This window comes from Neomonachus schauinslandi, chromosome 4, assembly GCF_002201575.2.
Source record: "Neomonachus schauinslandi chromosome 4, ASM220157v2, whole genome shotgun sequence".
Lineage (NCBI taxonomy): Eukaryota > Metazoa > Chordata > Mammalia > Carnivora > Phocidae > Neomonachus > Neomonachus schauinslandi.
In genome coordinates, this window is record NC_058406.1 from 139,905,630 (window position 1) to 139,918,046 (window position 12,417).

The window sequence follows — 12,417 nt, forward strand, 5'->3', positions numbered from 1 at the left end:
GATTCACTGTTTGTGCGTAACACCCAGTGCTCCATGCAAAACGTGCCCTCTTTAATACCCATCACCAGGCTAACCCATCCTCCCACCCCCCTCCCCTCTAGAACCTTCAGTTTGTTTTTCAGAGTCCATCATCTCTCATGGTTCATCTCCCCTCCGATTTCCCCCCCTTCATTCTTCCCTTCCTGCTATCTTCTTCTTTTTTTTTTTCTTAACATATATTGCATTATTTGTTTCAGAGGTACAGATCTGAGATTCAACAGTCTTGCACAATTCACAGAGCATACCAGAGCACATACCCTCCCCAGTGTCTATCACCCAGTCACCCCATCCCTCCCACCCCACCCCCCACTCCAGCAACCCTCAGTTTGTTTCCTGTGATTAAGAATTCCTCATATCAGCGAGGTCATATGATACATGTCTTTCTCTGTTTGACTTATTTCGCTCAGCATAATACCCTCCAGTTCCATCCACGTCGTTGCAAATGGCAAGATCTCATTCCTTTTGATGGCTGCATAATATTCCATTGTATATATATACCACCTCTTCTTTATCCATTCATCTGTCGATGGACATCTTGGCTCTTTCCATAGTTTGGCTATTGTGAACATTGCTGCTATAAACATCGGGGTGCACCTACCCCTTCGGATCCCTACATTTGTATCTTTGGGGTAAATACCCAGTAGTGCAATTGCTGGATCATATGGTAGCTCTATTTTCAACTTTTTGAGGCACCTCCATACTGTTTTCCAGAGTGGCTGCACCAGCTTGCATTCCCACCAACAGTGTAGGAGGGTTCCCCTTTCTCTGCATCCCCGCCAACATCTGTCGTTTCCTGACTTGTTAGTTTTAGCCATTCTGACTGGTGTGAGGTGGTATCTCATTGAGGTTTTGATTTGGATTTCCCTGATGCCGAGCGATATTGAGCACTTTTTCATGTGCCTGTTGGCCATTTGGATGTCTTCTTTGGAAAAATGTCTGTTCATGTCTTCTGCCCATTTCTTGATTGGATTCTTTGTTCTTTGGGTGTTGAGTTTGATAAGTTCTTTATAGATTTTGTATACTAGCCCTTTATCTGGTATGTCATTTGCAAATATCTTCTCCCATTCTGTCAGTTATCTTTTGGTTTTGTTGACTGTTTCTTTTGCTGTGCAAAAGCTTTTTATCTTGATGAAGTCCCAATAGTTCATTTTTGCCCTTGCTTCCCTTGCCTTTGGCGATGTATCTAGGAAGAAGTTGCTGCAGCTGAGGTCGAAGAGGTTGCTGCCTGTGTTCTCCCTTAGGATTTTGATGAACTCCTGTCTCACATTGAGGTCTTTCAACCATTTGGAGTCTATTTTTGTGTGTGGTATAAGGAAATGGTCCAGTTTCATTCTTCTGCATGTGGCTGTCCAATTTTCCCAACACCATTTGTTGAAGAGACTGTCTTTTTTCCACTGGACATTCTTTCCTGCTTTGTCAAAGGTTCGTTGACCATAGAGTTGAGGGTCCATTTCTGGGCTCTCTATTCTGTTCCATTGATCTATATGTCTGTTTTTGTGCCAGTACCATACCGTCTTGATGATGACAGCTTTGTAATAGAGCTGGAAGTCCGGTATTGTGATGCCACCAGCTTTGCTTTTCTTTTTCAACATTCCTCTGGCTATTTGGGGTCTTTTCTGGTTCCATACAAATTTTAGGATTATTTGTTCCATTTCTTTGAAAAAAGTGGATGGTATTTTGATGGGGATTGCACTGAATGTGTAGATTGCTCTAGGTAGCATTGACATCTTCACAATATTTGTTCTTCCAATCCATGAGCATGGAACGTTTTTCCCTTTCTTTGTGTCTTCCTCAATTTCTTTCGTGAGTATTTTATAGTTTTCTGAGTACAGATCCTTTGCCTCTTTGGGTAGATTTATTCCTAGGTATCTTATGGTTTTGGGTGCAATTGTAAATGGGATCAACTTCTTAATTTCTCTTTCTTCTGTCTTGTTGGTGGTGTATAGGAATGCCACTGATTTCTGTGCATTGATTTTATATCCTGCCACTTTACTGACTTCCTGTATGAGTTCTAGCAGTTTTGGGGTGGAGTCTTTTGGGTTTTCCACATAAAGTATCATATCATCTGTATTTTGCTTTCATTCTATCAGTGTCTTTACTTAGTAGGTATCTCTTATCTTTTGAATTTATCCATATGTATTTGGTTGTGATTATTTCTATGTTTGGACTCTCTTACTTTGTGCTTTCTGATAGTTTTGGTTATTTATGCTTTTTTTTCTGTCCAGACTTTTTGGATTGATTGAGTTGTTGGTGTTTTAAAATTCTTTTCTACTCAACTAGCTTGGAAGTTATACTCTATTATTTTATGATTACCCTTGAAATTCTGCTGGGAATGCAGAATTTCTAAAACTAAACCAGATTATAATCCCTCTGCTGAACAATGCAAGGATTTACACAATTAACTCCTATCCTTTTCTCACCTGCCCTGCCCCTCCCCGATATGCTTCTCTTCCTTTGTTCCATATATTAATGGTTTATACTGGTTTTGTTTAAATACCATAATAAGATGTTGCTATTTTATTCAGACCCTATTTATTTAGATTTATTTGTATGCTTACCAGTTTCTTCGCTTATCTTTCCCTTCTTGTGTCTTAGAGTATCCTTCTGTGGTAATTTTATTCTTTTATGAAACATGTTCTTTAGATTCTCTTAAAGTAAAGGTCTACTGCTGATAAACTCTCTGTTGGTTTTTCTGGCAATGTCCTAATGCCTTCCATATTCCCCAAAGAGATTTTGATGGTTGGATAATTTTTGTCTCAGTTCTTTGTAGATAAGTGTGTTCTCTACCTTCTATGCCTTCATTGTTGCTGTTGAGAATTCTGCTATCACATTAGTCTCTTGTTTTGTGTCCAGTCTCTTCTCTCTGGCTGCTTTTTATCATGGTCCTTTTTTGGTGTCTTGCAGCTTCACTGCTCTGTGGCCACCTGTGAATGTCTTTGTTTATCCCACCTCTTTTATATATATGTGTGTATATGTATATATATGTATATATGTGTGTGTATATATATAGGTGTACATATGTGTATATGTGTGTGTGTGTGTGTGTATATATATATATATATATATGCTGTATTTCTTAGAATTGTGGATAAATGTCTTTCATTCTTTCTAGAAAATTAAGTCATTTTGCCTCCTAGTATGACCTCGTCTTTTTTCATTTCCAGGGATATGAGTAGAAATATATATCCAGTTAGCTTCATGTCTTTTAGCCTCTCTTTGCTTTTTTCCATCTATTTCAGTACTACTTATAAATGACTTTTTCAGATTTATATTCAAATTTGCTGATTCTCTCTTAAGTTCTATCTAATCTGAAAAAACTGGAATTTAGTTAATAATACACTGATATTGGCTCATTAATTATGACAAATGTGGCATACTAATGTGAGATGTTAATAGTGGGGGAAGGTGGGGTATATGAGAACTCTATTATCTTCACAACTTTTCTGTAAATCTGAAAGTATTTTAAAATAAAGAGTTAAAACAGGGGCGTCTGGGTGGCTCAGTCAGTTAAGTGTCTGCCTTCAGCTCAGGTCATGATCCCAGGGTCCTGGAATCTAATCCCACATCAGGCTTCCTGAATGGGGGGGGGGGGAGTCTGCTTCTCTCTCTACCCCTCCCCCCTGCTCATGCTCTCTCTCTCTCTCTCTCAAATAAATAGATAAAATCTTTAAAAAAAAAAAAAGTTAAATTCTGTTTTTCAAGTAGGCAATGCCGTTTTTCTTTCTGCTTGACCATGTTTTATCTTTTATTGCTAAAACTAAATTTTTAAAAGTTTATACTTAATAATCATAATATGTAAAATCCATGTAGGGTCAGAAACTATTATTTTTTGTTTCTGCTCAGTTGTGGTGGCTTGTTTTCTTATAAGTTTGATTTTTTTTTTTTTTTTAAACTGTAGGCTCATAATTCGTTGCTCTTTATTTTGGGTAATCCCAGTGGCTTAAATTGGGGTACTTTCCTGTGAGCGTATGTATATGCTGCTTCTTTGTTACAGGTTACAGCTGATTTGGGCTTTCGCTTCTTGTGGGAGTCTCACCTCCCTTACCTTGCAGCAGGCCCAATGCTTTATCTCTTGATCCCAGTGCTACTATCAGCATGCACATCCAGGGCAATACTCTTAATTAAAAAAAAAATAATTTTTTTTTTTTTTTTTTGCTTACTACTACTCACTATGCTCTTCTATTTCAACTCAGTTAAAAAAAATTCTTTTTGCTACTATTATATGGGGTGGGTGTAAGCTTGATAATTTCTTATACTTCTTGAGAACATAGCAGTGTTCGAAAACTACCCTGGTTTTAATTTATCCAGGATCTTTTACACTGAAGCAGGAGGATCTTTCAAAATATTTTTTTTTTTTTAAAGATTTTATTTATTTATTTGACAGAGAGAGACGCAGTGAGACAGGGAACACAAGCAGGGGGAGTGGGAGAGGGAGAAGCAGGCTTCCCGCGGAGCAGGGAGCCGGATGTGGGGCTCGATCCCAGGACCCTGGGATCATGACCTGAGCCGAAGGCAGACGCTTAACGACTGAGCCACCCAGGCGCCCCTCAAAATATTTAGTATATACTGATATATATATTGAAAACCTTCAATTTCTGTTGGTTTTCTTCATTGTTCATTGATTATCTAAAGCTTTCTATTCCCATTGGTTTTCTCATATGCACATGACAGCAGATGTACCTGCAGGCGATGTAATCCTTGAGCCGGTTTTCTCATCTGCAGAATGACAGCATTGGCCTGAATGAGATCTCACAATCTGTGAATATATATTAACTAGAATAGTTAACCAAATAGTACGCAACTGTTTATCTTATCTTTTCATACACATATATGCATATATACAGGCACATAATATATGCAACTATAAATAAGAGAGTGTAATGATTTTAGAGGATTAGATTCCTGAATTTGGAGGAAGGATCTAAATGGAGCATAGAAAATACTACCAACAGGAAAAAACAAGATAAATGTTATATTCATTAGTATTTCTCAATCTTGACCAGAATGTTCCACTTCATCCTTCAGTAGGTTAAGGGTGGATAGAAGTTTTAGCCTTAAAATATTTGTCATGCAGAAGAAAGCCAAAGTAGCTCAGCTTTGTATTTTATTTAAAAAGTAAAATTTGAAGTGGAGGAATGAAGCAGAACATGAAGAAAATTATAAAAAGAAACATGTAAAATTTACCGGGGACACGACAACTAATGCAGTATATAAATCTGAACTAAGTACTATGGTGAAAAAGTTATGATAAAATGTCTTGTTTGGAACAGTTGATGAAATTACAGATGTGGGCTATATAATAGAGAATAGTAGTGTACTAGTTAAATTCCTGAATTTGATCATCGTCCTATTGTATTTAAGAGAGTATTTTTATTAGGAGATACACACTGAAGTATTAAAAGATGAAGGGGCAATTTACTTAGGTAGTTTAGATAAGTAAGCTATCAAGTAAATAAATAAAGTATATAATCTAACATATAAAAATTGTATGTTTATTTATAAATCAACAAGTAGAGGGGGGTGGGGGATGGGGTAGCCGGGTGATGGGTATTGAGGGCATGTGTGGTGATGAGCACTGGGTGTTATATGCAACTAATGAATCATTGAACACTACATCAAAAACTAATGATGTACTATATGGTGGCTAACTGAGCATAATAAAAAAGTCAATCAACACGTAATGCTGGAGTCTTAGTATCATCATTTATTTTGTTCACATTGACCCAGATATGGTTTATTGGCCATATTTTCTGTAATGCTTATAGTACTGTTTTAATTTTAAATGGAGGACAGCTGTGAATATGTCATTTGATGAGTTGAAAATATTGTATTAGATTTGGTTTCTTTCTTAATTGATTCAAACAGTTTGAATCATATTGAAAGTTACACTCTTGTCTAACACATGAATAAATTAACTTTTTAATAGGTATAAGCTGAATATTGGGACATGGCCACTGCTTCACCACGATCTGATACTAGTAATAACCACAATGGAAGGTTACAGTTACAGGTAACTGGTAAGTTATTTTCATAATAACTTAAAATAGTGATTCCCTGATGAAACTTTAATACCTAATTCAGCAAATTTATTCCGCAAGTATCTTTTCTTTTAGATTCATACTGTGATGTATTTGTTGCAACAGGCCTTAAAGGTAGAAACTTTCTGAAAGTATTTTATTTATTCAGTAAATATTTATCGAACCTGAGCTGGATGCAGAGAAGATATGTCTTCTTTGGTGGTGGGAGAATTTGGGTATTAGAATAAGCAACTTTAAACTGGTCCTTAAATGGTTATTAGGATGGAGAAGGATGCTGAAGGCCTTTTTTCATCTATTCACCCATCCAGTCATTGGCAAATATTTAAGTGGAATTACATGAATGAAAACACAAGACCCCAGTTTTTTAGGAATTTACTGTATAGTGTTGAGACAGGTTTGTTTTATATGGAGAATTACCATGCAGAGTGACTATTAACTGGATGCAGTGAAAACTTAGAGGAAAGTGTCTTTAGTCTGCTTGGGATCTGAGATGGCCTGCAGACACAGGAGAACAGGGTAAGACAAGAACCTACAGAGCGTAACACTTTTAATTCTTGCAGGAGGAGTCAGAATTCATCTCAGATTAGATTGGCAGCAGAAAGCATTAGAGGGAGAAGGAACATTTGCAGAAGATGGGAGAGTCTTGGTTAGAAGACTTCAGATAATTCATTATATATAAACAATATAAATATCTGTAAGATAAAAAAACACCTGGAGGTAAAATATATATTGGAGGGGTAGAGGGAGGAAGGGAAAGAGTTTGTAATAGCAAAAGGCTGGCAACGGAATCCTAGTTAGACAATGAAATAAATATATGTATCCAAAGGAGCCAGGTTCTAAGATAATATTGTTAAGTGAAAGGTGTAGAGTAGTATGCATAGTATACAACCATGTGGATGTAAAAAAAGGAGGGGTATGTATGCGGCTCTGTGATTAGAATATTAGAAATTATATTTGTCTCAGGAGGGGTGGGATTGAAGCCAGAGTAAGAAGAGATACTGTAATTCCTTTGGTACATATTGCTATGAGATCAGTTGTTTCTAGGAGTTTTCAGTGACCAGAGCTAGGAAATGTTTATTGCCTTAGAAAGCAAAAAACAAATCCTGAGTTCATGCTGATATTTCAAATTCAAAATAGCTGTGGTCTCTAAGTACCATGTTCCACTGAAAGGAGAAAAAAGTTATTTTTACTTTATTTGACTTTATATTTCTCTTTTCTCTTAGCCCAAAAATCTTAACTCCAAATGACAGTAACATAATTATATCTGTGTTATCCTAACACACACACACACACACACACACACATACACACACACACACAGGCAACATTAAAATTACTAAAAACAACAGGCCCACTCATTGCAGTTTAAGATTTCTTTGTGAGTTCCCCCCTGCCCCTCTTAGGATGTATAGTCAGAATACCACATTTGAAAGTAACTTAAAGCAGTTTTCCATTTGGTTTTACCACCAACTGGATAATCAGTTAGGTTTATTGCTTTCATTTATTTTTATTTAGTTTTGTTTATTACATGTAAAGAAAGCATTTATATGGCTCTGGAGTTAAAACTGTTAAATTAGAGTACATTTGAAGAGGTCTGGTTACTCCATGCCATCCCTTCCACCTCTCTCCATTATCTAAAAATGTATGTAAACATTTTTATTAGTTTTGGTTTATTTTTCCATTGCTTTTTGAAAATATAAGCAGATATGTACAGTCTATGTATTCATATATCTCCTCCCAGCCTGCCACTTCTTAGGTACTTTTCTGCACTTGATTTTTCGTCATTTAACAGTAGTAATATCCTAAAGTTTGCTCTATAATAGGGTATATACCTTTTTGTTGCTGCACAGGAAATACTCTGTTGAATAGATATACCAGAGCTAATTCAACTAGTCTCCTATTGATGGACATCATGGTTCTACTCTTTTGCTATTACAAATAGTGCTACAATAAATAGCTTTATGCAAATGTCATTTCTTATTTTTGTTCATATTTTGTTAGGATAGGATCCTAGAATGAGATTGCTGAGTTGGGGAGTAAACACATGTAATATTGCCAGTTACTGCCATATTCCTCTCTATAGGGTCTGTACCATTTTCTGTTCCCAGCTTTCTAAGAGAGCGCCTGTTTCCCCATAGCCTCATCAAAATATGTTATCAAGCTTTGGATTGTTGACAGTTAGGTAAGAAGTGGTATCTAAGATAGTGTCATTGTATCTTTTCTCTCATTATGATGAGTGAAGTTGAGCCAGGTTTAAGGGATATTGTATTTCGTCTTCTGTGAACCATGGAGATGTATGTTTTGAAGCAATACCCTGGATGATTCTGATGTGTACTCCACTTAAGAACCGCTTACATAATTCCTAATGTTTCTTCTTTTGCTCGATATGAGAGGCTTAGAGCCACATTTGTGGTTTTCAGTGTTATTTGTGTAGGACGTGTGGCCACCGTATCTGATTTGTAACTTTCTTCCTGGTCTTGGCCTTTGTGTATGTTCTTAGTTGAAATAACAAAAACCTGATCTGACTGATTTGAGCCAAAAAGAAACTTATTGAACAGCTAGCAGGTAGCTCACAGAATCCCCAGAAGTCTAGAGAACCAATTGGAAAATAGATGTGGACCAGAGAAGGGCAAGTAGCCAAGGTAGTGCCACTATGGTATTTATCATTTTGAGTGTTAATTACTGTTCTCCTTTGAAATACAGTGATCTCTTGGGAAACTGAACTTGGACCTATGCTTTATGGTACCAGATTTTAGTGCCTTGCTTTTCTCCCTTCTTCTCTTCTCCTTGTCTTTACCTTTTTTTCATTTTGTTGATCGAATTTTTTTTAAATACAAAGCACCTTAAAATCCACAATCTTACTGAATTAACAATACCTTTTGGAATAAATATTTACTATTTTACCAGTTAAGACTGAGAATCAGAGTAAGTGCCTTCTGTTAGTAATAGGAAAGCAACCAAGATTTTTGGACTCCCAAGTTGTTGCTCCTTTAATTAGAGAACAGTGACCTCTGTATTTTCTTTCTTGCTTGCTTTCTCGCTTTTTCTTTTCTTTTCTTTCTTTCCTTCCTTCCTTCCTTTCCTTCTCTTTCTTTCTTTCTTTGTATTGATATTTCTTTTACTTTTAAAATAATCAGTACCATGACTAAGGCTCTTCTGCTATTGCAGTCTGGCAGGTTATGGTCTGTAAACTGAGATACTCTATTAGCTGAATTAGTTTTATTCCTATTTCTGTTCATAACCCATACCTGACTGGCAATAATAAGAATATGAACATTGATCATGCAAAGCAGGAAAACTGTAATGGAAAAAAATCTAAGAGAAAGCTACCTACTGTAATATGGTGTTACACTGGAGTGAAGCATGCACATAAACATAATAGCCCACAAAAGAGTACCATCTACAGTAGTTGAGATTTCAGGCTTTCTGCAGGAAAGGGTCAGAAACAAAGTGCAAGACATAAAAACAGACTCGAGATTGAAAAACTAATGGGCTGGCATATTCACATTTTGTAGCTGTTGTGTCCTCTAGTACCTTACTATAATTTTTTAAATTAAATTGTGATCCTATGTATCATCATATTTTTGTATGAGTCTTGTGAATTATGAATTTAACTTTATTCTTTTCAAATGCTTCAACATTTATGGAATAATCTGTCTTTCCCATTGATGTGAAATGCCACCATTGTGATATACAAACATCTTATTCTGTTCTCTTCACTTATGTCCTTATGTCATAGACTATTTTAATACTTTCATTTTATAGTACTTTATTTCCGTTGTATAGTACTTTAAAAAATATATTGGGAAAAATATCTCATTACTTGGTATTTTAAAATATATCTTCACTATGCTTGAATTTTCTTTATCTTTCATTTGAATTTTAGAGTCTCCTTCCCTTTTCCTCTGCTGGTGTGCCGCCCCCCCCCCAAACTCCCTCAAAACCAATGTTAGTGTTTTTATTTAGATCATTTAAAAATAATGTGTTAAATTAGAGATAATTGAAATCTTTCAGTGTACAACTTCCAAATCCAGGAATATATTATGTCATTCCCTTCAACTCTTTTATGTCCATCAGTGAAGTTTTATAGTTATCTTCATGTAGAGCCTATACATTTATTAAGTTTATTACTAGATTTTTTTGAGGGGAGGTGTTACTGTGAGTGGGATTCTTAAATTCTTTCTCTTTACATATACATATACACATACAGGACTCTCTTTTTCTGATAGATTTTTGGTATTTATATAATCTTACAGTAGAGGACATTTTGGGTATAACACCAAAGGCAACTTATTAAGTGGGAAAAGGAAATTTATCCCATTTATTTCACTATTTAGAATTCTTATTTGAATTAATAGGGTTATCTTTTATTTACGTAAAATTGTAGCATTTTAGTTATTTATATATACATTTTTTGCCAGCATAGTATGCATTTTTGTGAAATTAAAAATTGTATCTTTTAAAAATCACTTTTCTTACCTTGCCAACACCTAGTATTATTGAAGACTTTGCCAATAAAAGGTATACAGTGGATATATTTTGAATGTATCTGCAATTAACTCAGAAGAGTTAATACTATATAGTAATTAATAATAATGGAGTAATAGTTACCATTGGTGAGTGCCAGGCATTCATTGATGATAATAGTACTTTCTGTGCCTTCACTCACTGATCCTAAGAATCAGATACTATTGTTCTCCTATATTTCAAATGAGAAAATTAAGGGTCAGAAAGAGTTAAACTATGAACCCAGATATGTCAAACCCAGTTCTTTTTTTTTTTTTTTTTAAGATTTTATTTTTTTAGAGTAGTTTTAGATTTAGCAAAATTGAGAGGAAGGTCCAGAGGTTTCCCATATACACCTGCCCCCACACGTGTGCAGCCTCCCCCATTATTAACATCACTCACCAGAGTGGTGCCTTCATTACAGTTGATGAACCTGGTTTTTCATTTAGTAATATGCACTTAAGTTTTCTCTAGGTTTTTCCATGGCTTGTTAGCTTACTTCTTTTTAGTGCTGCATGATATTCCATTGTCTGGGTGCACCACAGTTTGTTTATTCATTTCGCCTGCTGAAAGGACATCTTGGTTACTTTCAAGTTTTGGCAATTATAAATAAAACTGCTATAAATATCGATGTGCAGTTTTTTTGTGTAGACATAAGTTTTCAGCTCCTTTGGGTAAATACCAAGGAGTACAATTCCTGGATCATATTGTAAGAAACTGGTAAACTGTCTCTCAAAGTGGCCATTTTGCATTCCCACCACCAAAGAATGAGAGCTCCTGTTCCTCCACATCCTCCCCAGCATTTAGTATTGCTAGCGTTCCAGATTTTGGCCATTCTAATAGGTGTGTAGTGGTATCTTGTGGTTGTTCTAATTTGGTTTTTTTTCTGATAATATATGATGTTGACAGCTTTTCATATGCTTATTTGCTGTCCATGTATTTTTTTGGTGAGGTGTCTGTTAAGGTCTTTGGCCCATTTTTTAAAAATCAGGTTGTTTTTGGGCGCCTGGGTGGCTCAGATGGTTGAGCATCTGCCTTTGGCTCAGGTCATGATCCTGGGGTCCTGGGATCAAGTCCCGCATCAGGCTCCCTACTCAGTGCAGAGCCTGCTTCTCCCTCTCCCTCTGCCATTCCCTCTACTTGTGGTCTTCTATCTCTCTGTCAAAAAAAAAAAAAAAAAAAAATCAGGTTGTTTTTAGGGCGCCTGGGTGGTTCAGCCGGTTAAGCGTCTGCCTTCGGCTCAGGTCATGATCCAAGGGTTATAGGATCAAGCCCCGCGTTGGGCTCCCTGATCAGTGGGGAGTCTGCTTCTCCCTCTCCCTCCCCCTGCACATGCTCGCTGTCTCTCTTTCTCTCTCATTCTCTCTCTCAAAAAAATAAAATCTTTAAAAAAATCAGGTTGTTTTCTTACTGATGAGTTTTAAGAGTTCTCTGTATATTTTGGATAATGGTTCTTTATCAAATGTGTCTTTTGCATATATTTTCTCCCAGTCTGTGGTACGTCTTCGTATTCTCTTGACATTGTCTTTTGCAGAGCAGGAATTTTTACCATTAATGAAGTACAGTTTATCAGTTATTTCTTTCATGGATTGTCCCTTTGGTGTTGTATTTTAAAAAGCATCACTATAACCAAGGTTGGCTAGGTTTTCTCATCTTCTCTGGGTTTTGTAGTTTTGTGTTTTACATTTAGGTCTGTGGTGCATTTTGAGTTAATTATTGTGAAGGATGTTAGGTTTGTGCTTACATTAATTTTTTTGCATTTGGATGTCCAGTTGTTCCAGCCCCATTTGTTGAAAAGACACTCTGTGATTTTAAGACCATGCAGTACTGCTTT

The 12,417-nt window shown here is 36.2% G+C and overlaps 1 protein-coding gene across 3 annotated transcripts in view; it reads left to right on the forward strand.

The window, feature by feature from the left end:
• Positions 1 to 12,417, forward strand: part of WWP1 (WW domain containing E3 ubiquitin protein ligase 1) — a 115,346-nt gene that overhangs the window by 26,856 nt on the left and 76,073 nt on the right. For all 3 annotated transcript variants that reach the window (XM_021688666.2, XM_021688665.2, XM_044914646.1), the window contains one exon: positions 5,966 to 6,056. In XM_021688666.2, coding sequence (XP_021544341.1) covers positions 5,987 to 6,056 — 70 coding nt within the window. In that variant the 5' untranslated portion in view covers positions 5,966 to 5,986. The remainder of the gene's footprint in view (positions 1 to 5,965; positions 6,057 to 12,417) is intronic.